The 10058-nt window shown below is 64.4% G+C and overlaps 1 protein-coding gene across 3 annotated transcripts in view; it reads right to left on the minus strand.

Annotated features, from left to right (window-relative positions):
• Positions 1-410: 410 nt before the first annotated feature.
• The window catches only part of FLOT1 (flotillin 1), an 11108-nt gene continuing 1460 nt past the window's right edge, over positions 411-10058 (minus strand). For 2 of the 3 annotated variants that reach the window (XM_032799286.2, XM_075071523.1), the window contains exons 2-13: positions 9897-9957; positions 8956-9031; positions 8623-8713; positions 8070-8213; positions 7242-7361; positions 6151-6246; positions 5674-5826; positions 4550-4731; positions 3869-3914; positions 3289-3426; positions 2819-2983; positions 411-2194 (exon numbers count right to left, since the gene is read on the minus strand). In XM_032799286.2, coding sequence (XP_032655177.1) covers positions 2162-2194; positions 2819-2983; positions 3289-3426; positions 3869-3914; positions 4550-4731; positions 5674-5826; positions 6151-6246; positions 7242-7361; positions 8070-8213; positions 8623-8713; positions 8956-9031; positions 9897-9939 — 1287 coding nt within the window. In that variant the 5' untranslated portion in view covers positions 9940-9957 and the 3' untranslated portion in view covers positions 411-2161. The remainder of the gene's footprint in view (positions 2195-2818; positions 2984-3288; positions 3427-3868; positions 3915-4549; positions 4732-5673; positions 5827-6150; positions 6247-7241; positions 7362-8069; positions 8214-8622; positions 8714-8955; positions 9032-9896; positions 9958-10058) is intronic. The other variant, XM_032799288.2, reaches the window with a different exon arrangement.

The raw sequence follows: 10058 nt of genomic DNA on the forward strand, positions 1-10058 counted from the left end.
AGGGTCAACATGGCCATGGGGGGGGGGTCAAGGGTCAACAGCTGACATCAGTGAAGTGGGGGAGGGGTCAGCCTGGACAAAGGGGTCACAGGTCCAGAACTGATGCCACTGGACGGGTCGTGGTTGATGCCGCTGGGTGGCGAAGACGTGTGGGGCCAGAGATACCACCAAGGGTCGGCCAGGGGATGCTGAGAGCAAAGGACGGAGGGGGGGCACCGGGGGCTGAGCAGGGGGGGAGCACTGGAGGCTCAGCAGGGGGTGCTGTGCTGCAGGGAGCAGGTGGGGGGAGTCACCAGGGGCTCAGCAGGGGGTGTTGCACCTTGTCCCAGCCCCCCCCGACACACTGAATCTCCAGCTTTGTGTCCCCAACCCGCTCCAGCCCTTGGACACCCATCCCAAGAGACTGAGGCGCCAGGAGAACGGGCCGTTTAATGGTCTGGGGGGACAGGTACCAGCGCAGGGGGTGACACGGACACAGGCTCACGTACAATTATCGGGGCAGAGAAGGCACCTTAATGCACCCGTCACATTCGGGGCACCAGGACACACACAGAGGGGAGGGGGGACAGGGGCCCTGGCCCAGCTTCTGGGAGCCCCCAAACCCCTTCCCAGGCACAGCAAAGTGGGATCGGGCCCCCTTCTGCCCTGGGACCAGCAGGACAAACCAGCAGTGCTACAAATTGGGAGGGGGCAGGGGGGGTGCAAACATGAGAGATGAGGAACCCCTGGTGGTGGAAGGGGATATAGCACCTGGGGGTGCATATACAGATATGGGGCACCATGGAATGGGGCACAGGGCCTTTCCCCTCTGGGGGGCACCAGCTGCAGGGCAGGGACCAGGGAATGGGGCACAGGGCCTTTCCCCTCTGGGGGGTGCTGGCAGTGATCCAGCCCTGGGGGGTGGAGGGAGGCAGGAGCCTGGCTGCCTCTCTCCTCTAGCAGGCCCTGGCTCCCAACCAGGTGTTCCAGCCAAGTTGGCTCGTTCTCAGATTGGCCCCAAGTGGCCCAGCTGGGGGCAGCAGGAACAGCGGGGGGGGCCCCGCGGAAGAGTTTACTTTGGCCACAGCGAGTGAGTGAAAACATTTAGGAATCGGAGGCGAAAGGGGGCAATGGTTTGAAATCCCCACCGCCCCATTTCATCCCATGCCCCTTAGTGGCAATGAGATACCCCCAGCTGCATCCCACCCCAACTCTCCTCCCCCCGTGCCTACCCCACATCCACAGGCGCTGGGAATGCTGGATCCTGGGGGCTATGCCCCATCCCCTCCCCAAAAAGGAGTTCGCTCCTGTCTTCCTGACCCACGCCTGGGGCTGTGCCTATGGAGGGGCATCTAAAGCGTCTACAGCCCCAGTTGGCCAGGAAATACCAAACTCCAGAGCTCCAGGGAGCCACCAAACAGCCGACCTGACATGTCATATCAGTCCGATTACCTCCTGGCCTTGCTTCTGCTTCAGCAGCTGATATCTTACCAGCGCCGCAGGTAGAGATGTGCGGCCGGTGGCGTTTCCAAGCTGGGGCTGTCAGCTTTCGGCCGGTATCTGACTTTGACTTGTGGTTTTGGCCACCAGAGAGACATGAGCTGCTAAATCCGGATGGGTGCAAGGGAAAAGGAAGCCAGAGGCTTCTGAAAACGCTGGGGCTTTAAGGTGAGATATCCCAGGCTGCATTAGGAGTAGATTTAAGAGGTTGGGGGCATTGAAAGAGGAAATCCCAAGCTTTCCTGCGTAGAAAGGGTTTGTTTCCCACTCTGCCGCTCTTGAGAAATCAGACTCCAAAGCTGCACCTCCTTCAAGACAGGGCGCCCGCTGGTCCCGAGCTGGAGGTGCCGGAACTTCCCCCTCAGGATGATTTTGGGTGTGAAGAGATGACGGAGCGAGGGGGTGGGTCTGTGGGGCTGATCCCCCAGGAATACAAGGTGCAGGCGAGGTTAGGGTGGTGTGGGGAGCAAATGCCCCCCACACCACAGGTTGGGGGGCTGGCAAGGGTACACGGGAGGTGGCATTGACCCACGGGGCTCAGTGGCTGGTGCCCCACACATCCCCCCCTCGGGGGGCAGCCAGCGTGAGGGGGGGGCCTGAGATGCAGACACAGCAAGGAGAACGGGGCAGGGGCGGCTCAGGGACATGCACAGCTCGGGGCAGAGCCTCTGACTTCCAGCGACTAGGACATTCGCCCTGGCTTCTTCTGAGTCATCTGTGAGCAGGAGGCAAAACCGACAGGGGGGGCAGTGTCAGTGCGTCACTCCCAGGAACCCTGATCGCAGAACAGAGTCACGGACTCCTCTGGACCCCCCAGCAATGGGGGAAGGGAGTCAGGGAGAGAACCCAGGAGTCCTGGCTCCCAGTAGCCCCGCCCTACCCCGCTCTAACCACTGGACCCCACTCCCCTCCCAGAGTCAGGGAGAAAACCCAGGATTCCTGGCTCCCAGCCTCCACCGCTCTAACCCCCAGGCCCCACTCCCCTCCCAGCACTGGGGAGAGAACCCAGGAGTCCTGACTCCCAGTCCCACCGCCCCACTCCGCTCTAACCACTGGACCCCACTCGCCTCCCGGAGTCAGGGATAGAACCCAAGAGTCCTGGCTCCCAGTACCCCCGCCCTGCTCTAACCACTGGACCCCACTCCCCTCCCAGAGTCAGGGAGAAAACCCAGGATTCCTGGCTCCCAGCCCCTGCTGCTCTAACCTCCAGGCCCCACTCCCCTCCCAGCACTGGGGAAAGAACCCAGGGGTTCTGGCTCCCAACCCCCCCCCCCCGCTCTAACCACTAGCCCCCACTCCCCTCCCCTCGGATAGAACCCAGGCATCCTGGCGCCGGTACCTGGGAGATGCTGATGCCGGTGAGTTTCTCCACAGTGTCGGGGAGTTTGCTCATGATTTCCAGCACTTCCCCCGTCACCTTGGCAGCGCCAACGCCCTCGCTCCCGCTCGACACCATGGTGATCTTCTTCACCGAGCTCAGCGGCTTGCTGATCTCCTCTGCCACCTGCGGGGAGGGGGAGGGTCTCCCTTAAGTGCTGGGGGCTGAGCTGGGTTCTCATCACGGGGCCTCCCACATGGGCTGGGGACCGTGCACACTGATTTGCTATTGTACAGTTGGGGGCCAAGCAGGGTGGGGTGTTATTGCAGGGTCTCCTAGAAGGGCTGGGGCTTGTTATTGTAGGGTCTACCTTAAATGCTGGCGGTGAGCCACTTTGCTAAGACTTTCCATAAGGGCTGGGTGGGTTGTTTTTGCAGGGACTCTCGGGAGGGCTTGGGCTCGATCCTGCCCTCCCCCGGCCCTGGCCTCACCTGGGGCAGCTTCTCCAGCAGCATGTCGACCATGGCGGCGTCCTGGTACTGCCGGAACGCCTCCGCCTTCTTGGACATCTGCTCGGCGTCCGCCCGCGCCTTGGCCTCAGTGGCGAATGCCTGCGCCTCCCCCTTCACCTGCATGGAGGTGGGGGTGTGATCAGCGCCGGGGGTGGATAGCGACCCATCCACTACTCCCGTCCCGGACGCCTGGGTCCCATCCTGGCCTCCAGCCCCCCTAGGGGTGAGAGCCCTGCGTTGCCATCCTGGACACCTGGGTCCCATCCCGGTCTCCAGCCACCCTAGGGGTGAGAGCCCTGCGCTGCCATCCCGGATGCCTGGGTCCCATCCCAGTCTCCAGCCCCCCTAGGGGTGAGAGCCCTGCGCTGCCATCCCAGACGCCTGGGTCCCATCCTGGCCTCCAGCCCCCCTAGGGGTGAGAACCCTGCACTGCCGTCCTGGACACCTGGGTCCCATCCCCGTCTCCAGCCCCCCTAGGGGTGAGAGCCCTGTGCTGCCATCCCGAACGCCTGGGTCCCATTCCCGTCGCAAGGCTGGGTGGGGCGAGCACCAGACTCACCCTGAGGGACTCTGCTTCAGCCTCCGCCTGCATGATGAGCTGGGACCTGGAGAGGGAGAAGGGGGCAGTGTCAGGGACTCCGGCGTGGTGGGGGTGGGTGGGACGCTGAGCGGAGAGGCTGTGAGCAGGAGCTGGCAGCAGAGGTTTCGGGGACAGGGAGTGGGGAAGGAGGGTGCCGAGGAGTGAGCAAGGGGTCCAGGAGAAGGAGCAGTGGATGAGGCTTGTTGTATGGGGCACAGGATGGGGGAGGGGATTGGAGCGGGGCACAGGATGGGGAGATGAGGGGCAGGGTGCTGAGGAGGGGATCAGAGCGGGCGGTGGGATGGGGGAGGGCAAGTGCGGGGGAGGGGAATGGGAGTGGGGCACGGGATGGGGAGGGAGGGTAGGGTGCAGGGAGGTGGGAGCGGAGCGCGGGATGGGAGGGGCAGGGAGGGGCAGGTGTTGGGGGGGCATTGGGGGAGGGGAGGGGGATCAGAGGTGGGGCACTGTGTGCGGGGAGGCAGGCTGAGGCCGGCAGAGAGCCCCGGCGTGGATTGGGGACGGGGCGCCGGGGTGAGGCCGTGGCTCTGGCTGGGAAGGGGTTGCGGGGTGGTGTCCGGGCTGGAAGCGCTCGGCCCAGCTGGGTCTCGGGGGTGGCTGGAGGGCGGCGTGGGGAGAGGGGGTTTGTGGGGGGCACGATACCTCTGGGCCTCCGCCAGCTTCTCCAGCCGGTAGCGCTCGGCCTCGGCCGGCTTCTTCACCGTGGCCTCCAGCTCGTGCTCCTTGCGGATGATTTCCTGCTCCTGCAGCTGGATCTGCTGGGTCCGCTCCACCACCAGCACCTGCATCTTCTGCTCCTCGATCTTCTGCTTGGTCTTGGCCACCTGCACGGGGAGGGGTCGGGGGTCACCACCGGGAGGGGGATCAGCAGGGCCAAGGCAGCGGGAGTTGACACCATGGGGTGAGGGTCAAACGCTGGCTGCACCAATGGGCGTTGCCACCACAGACACCCAGGGTTCATGCCAAGCCAACGTCCCCAGAGGTCAATGTCGAGGGGGTCATGGGTCAACACCGCTCGCATTTGTAAGTCAAGATTTGAGCCCCCTTTGAGAGGATTCAAGGGGTGAAAGGTCAAGAACTAGCAACAGTGAGGGATTGAGGGACATCACCGTGGGGGGTGGTGGCAAAGGCTGACCCCACTGAGGCAGGTCAAAGGTCAATGTTGGGGGCAGTCTGTGGTCAACACTGAGGAGTTGATTATTATTAATTATTAAGAACTGACCCCAACAAGGATCGAAAGTCAACACCACCCCGAGGTCGTGAGCCAAGAGCTGACGCCTCCAAGCTAGGGACAGGGTCAACATGGCCATGGGGGGGGGGTCAAGGGTCAACATGGCCATGGGGGGGGGGTCAAGGGTCAACAGCTGACATCAGTGAAGTGGGGGAGGGGTCAGCCTGGACAAAGGGGTCACAGGTCCAGAACTGATGCCACTGGACGGGTCGTGGTTGATGCCGCTGGGTGGCGAAGACGTGTGGGGCCAGAGATACCACCAAGGGTCGGCCAGGGGATGCTGAGAGCAAAGGACGGAGTCATTGGGCAGGGAAGGAGGCCAAGAGGGTCAAACCGCCAGGCTGTCCAGAGTCAAGTTGCAGGGGGTCAAAGATCAGCATTGGAGTCGGGGTCACAGGTCTACAGCTGTGGGTTGGCCATCACATCGACATGCCTGCCCTGCCGGCTACAGTGTCCCATGGTGCCCAGACGCCTGGGCTGGGGGCTGGCATCGGGGGGCCCTGCTCCCCTACCCTTGTCCACAGGGGCATCTCACCTGCAGCTGATAGGCTAGGTCGGACTCGGCCTTGCGGGTGTTCACCTCGATGTCGTAGGCGGCTTTCTTCAGCTCGAAGTCCCGCTGCGCCTTGGCCATCTCGATCTCGCTTAAGTACTGGGCAGAGAGCTTCTCCTGCTTGGCCTTGGCCTCCTGTGGGTGTGGGGGTCAGAGCCACGGTAACCCCCGTCCCCCGTCAGAGCCACAGGCCAGCTGGTATCCCCTGCCCAGTCTGACCCATGGGCTGGCTAGCCCGTGCCCCCGCCCCCGGGTCACAGCTGCAGGCCAGAATCCCCACTCCTGGATCAGACCCCCATGGACCCAGCCAGCTGAAATCCCCCTGCCCCTGCCCCTGGATCAGACCCCCATGGACCCAGCCAGCTGAAATCCCCCTGCCCCCACCCCTGGATCAGACCTTCATGGACCCAGCCAGCTGAAATCCCCCTGTCCCCACCCCGGATCAGACCCAGCTCTCACCTTGATGCCGGCATCTCTCTTGGCCTCAGCTTCCCCTATCCGGGCATCTTTCTGCACCTGGGCGGTCCTGGCTTTCCCCAGCGAGTGCAGATAATCCTGGGGCAACATCGTGGCGGGGACGGGGAGAACGGAACAGAGACGGACACCTCAGTCACACCACGCAGCCCGGCTGGAGGCCATTCCCCTCTAGGGGGCGCCAGCTCCCATCCGCCCTGGGGCGGGGCAGGGACTGGCTGGCTCTGGGCTGGGAATGGGACATGGGGCCTTTCCCCTCTAGGGGGCGCCGGCTCCCATCCGCCCTGGGGCGGGGCAGGGACTGGCTGGCTCCGGGCTGGGAACGGGACACGGGGCCCTTCCCCTCTAGGGGGCCCCAGCTCCCATCCGCCCTGGGGCGGGGCAGGGACTGGCTGGCTCCGGGCTGGGAACGGGACACGGGGCCCTTCCCCTCTAGGGGGCCCCAGCTCCCATCCGCCCTGGGGCGGGGCAGGGACTGGCTGGCTCCGGGATGGGAACGGGACACGGGGCCCTTCCCCTCTAGGGTGCGCCGGCTCCCATCTTCCCTGGGGCAGGGCAGGGACTGGCTACTCCGGGCTGGGAACGGGACACGGGGCCTTTCCCCTCTAGGGGGCGCCGGCTCCCATCCAGCCCTGGGGTGGGGCAGGGACTGGCTGGCTCCGGGCTGGGAATGGGACACGGGGCCTTTCCCCTCTAGGGGGCGCTGGCTCCCATCCAGCCCTGGGGCGGGGCAGGGACTGGCTGGCTCCGGGCTGGGAACGGGACATGGGGCCTTTCCCCTCTAGGGGGCGCCGGCTCCCACCCGCCCTGGGGCAGGGCAGGGACTGGCTACTCCAGGCTGGGAATGGGACACGGGGCCTTTCCCCTCTAGGGGGTGCCAGCTCCCATCCAGCCCTGGGGCGGGGCGGGGCAGGGCATGGACTGGCTGGCTCTGGGCTGGGAATGGGACATGGGGCCTTTCCCCTCTAGGGGGCGCCGGCTCCCACCCGCCCTGGGGCAGGGCAGGGACTGGCTGGCTCTGGGCTGGGAACGGGACACGGGGCCCTTCCCCTCTAGGGGGCGTCGCTCTCCCTCACCTGGTCGTCGTGAATGTCCTTGAGCGTGTAGCTCACCACGCTGATGCCCATGTTGACCAGGTCTGAAGAGGCCACTTTAAAAACCTGCTCTGAGAACTTCTTCCGATCCTTGTAAATTTCCTGCCCGGGGCGGGGAGACAAGGGGTGAGTCGGGGTGGGGGCAGGGCTGGGACAGACACATTGGGGGGCAGGTCTGACCCCCAGCAGGAGGCGCTGACACCCACACAGGGGGCAGGTCTGATTTCCCCAGCAGGGGGCGCTGACACCCACACAGGGGGCAGGTCTGACCCCCCAGCAGGGGGCACTGACACACACACACACACACACACACACAACAGGTCTGACCCCCTAGCAGGGGGCATTGACACACACACACACACACACAGAGCAGGTCTGACCCCCTAGCAAGGGGTGTTGACACACACACACAGAGCAGGTCTGATTCCCCCAGCAGGGGGCGCTGACATACACACACCGGAGGAGAGGGGCAGGTCTGACCCCCCAGCAGGGGGCATTGACACCCACACAGGGGACAGGTCTGATTCCCCCAGCAGGGGGCGTTGACACACACACACACACACACAGAGCAGGTCTGATTCCCCCAGCAGGGGGTGCTGACATACACACACCGGAGGGGAGGGGCAGGTCTGACCCCCCAGCAGGGGGTGCTGACACCCACACAGGGGACAGGTCTGATTCCCCCAGCAGGAGGTGCTGACCTCCACACACAGCAGGTCTGACCCCCCAGCAGGAGGCGCTGACCTCCACACACAGCAGGTCTGACCCCCCAGCAGGGGGCTGACCCCCCCTCAGCTGCTGGCCTCCCACCTCCACAGTCATGTGGGCCATGATGGCCCGCTGATGCCCCTCCAGCGTCTCCAGCGCGATGTGGGTGATCTCGCTCTCCGACTTGCCGAGGAACATCTGGCAGGCGGCCGCCAGCATCTCCTTGTTCTGGCCCTGGATCTTCACCTGCCGGAGCGAGGCCATGAGGGGAGGGAGGAATGGAGCCCTGTGCCCGCCCCCGACAGCCCTCCCTGCGAATCCTAGGGATGCTCCGGGGATCGGGCGCCTTCCCCTTTAAGAGGAAGAAGCTATTGCCTGCATCCCAACAACAGTTGCCCAGAGACTGTATCCATGGTGGTCAAGGGGGCTCTGGGCCTGTGGTCCCAGAGCATCATAGGGCAGGTACCAATGGGGAAATGGGGGGATGAGCCAGGCTGGGCAGGTACCACTGGAGGAAATATGGGGGTGAGTGGTGCCAGTGGCAGGTACCATTGGGGGGACCATGGTAGCTGGCTGGTTTCCTAGGTGATCCCAACCCTGTTCCCTCCTCCTTGGGGTTTCCGCGGCGACCTTGGAGTCAGGGGGCGCCGGTTACCTGGGCAATGCCAGTGACAGAGATGGGGACCCCGTGCCGGGTATAAACCTTCTCGCTTTTCACATTCAGGGTCAGCGTGTTCAAGGAGATCCTGTGGGGAAAGCAGGGGGGTCAGGAGAGGGGACCCCCCATGCACACATCCAGCCCGGTATCCCCACCCCCACATGCTGATCCCTCCCTGCCCCAAAGCCTGAGCTCTGACCCCTCCCCAATCCTGGGAACCCCTGCCCCAGCGGGGTGATGGGGGAGCTCCTACAGACTTGGGGAGCGCAGGGACGAGCCAGGGAGCCCTGACCTAGGGGCTCTCTGTGGAGGGGAGTTTTGGAGACTCACCTCTGGATCTGTTGGATGCAGGGGAGGACGAAGACCCGGCCCCCTGCCACCATCACTGGGGGGCTGCGGCAGAAGCCTAGGGGAGGGGAGGAGAATGTTAGCCGCCGCTGGGCGCCGAGATGCAGCCGGCTTTGGGGTGGGACAGCTGGGAAACAGCCACGTGGAACAGTGACGCTGCACGGGGAGGGCTCGCCCACCGTTGAATTGCAGCTGGCTCTGGGGTGGGTGGTTGGGGAACAGCTGTGTAAAACAGGGACACTGCTGAGATGCAGCCGCCTCTAGGGTGGGTGGCTGGGGGACATGCAGTGAATCCTGAACCGTTTGAAATCACCAGGGAAATTTTAAGGAGGCAGGAAGTGAGCTCAGCTGTTGACACCCCTTGCTGAGCCCCCACCCCGCCCCCCCACAGCACAGTACCCCCTGCTGAGCCCCTGCCCCGCTACCCGCAGCCCAGCACCCACTGCCAAGCCCCACCTCGCTCTCCACTGCCCCCCACCCTGCTCCTTGCTGCTTCCCCGTGGCCATCACTGACGCAGAAAAGAGAATTTGATCCTTAAACATCAGATTAGCCTCCTCCTGCCTCCCCCCCCCCCCCCCCCGCAGACCCATCCCCTGGGAGCAGGTGATGTCACTGGCTCAGATCCCATCTCTTCACTGGCTCAGAGGGGCAGGGGATGGAGCACGGGGCCTTTCCCCTGTGGGGTGGGAGAGCCCCATAAGTGGGGGTCTGGGGGGGAGCTCTCCCATTGTGCTGGGGAGGCTCCAACTCCCAGGCCCCTAACGAGCTCGGGCATTAGGCCCAGGTCTCAGCCGGGCTGACAGGGCCGCCCCAGCAGTGTGGGGGTGGGGCTGGGGGTTAGAGGTCCCAGGAGGGGGCAGCATCAGGCTCCCACCCTGGGAGTGTCTCTTCCAACATGACACTGCCAGGGGAGGCCACTCACCCGAGACCACCATGGCCTCATTGGGGCCGCATGTGAAGAACATCCTTATGCTGGAGAGATCCTGAAAGAGATGAGAGCGACTCATATCAAACCCAGGAGTCCTGGCTCCCAGCCCCTACCCCAACCACTAGACCCCACTCCCCTCCCAGAGCCAGGGACACA

The sequence above is a fragment of the Chelonoidis abingdonii genome, chromosome 12 (genome assembly GCF_003597395.2).
Source record: "Chelonoidis abingdonii isolate Lonesome George chromosome 12, CheloAbing_2.0, whole genome shotgun sequence".
In the NCBI taxonomy this organism is placed as follows: Eukaryota; Metazoa; Chordata; order Testudines; family Testudinidae; genus Chelonoidis; species Chelonoidis abingdonii.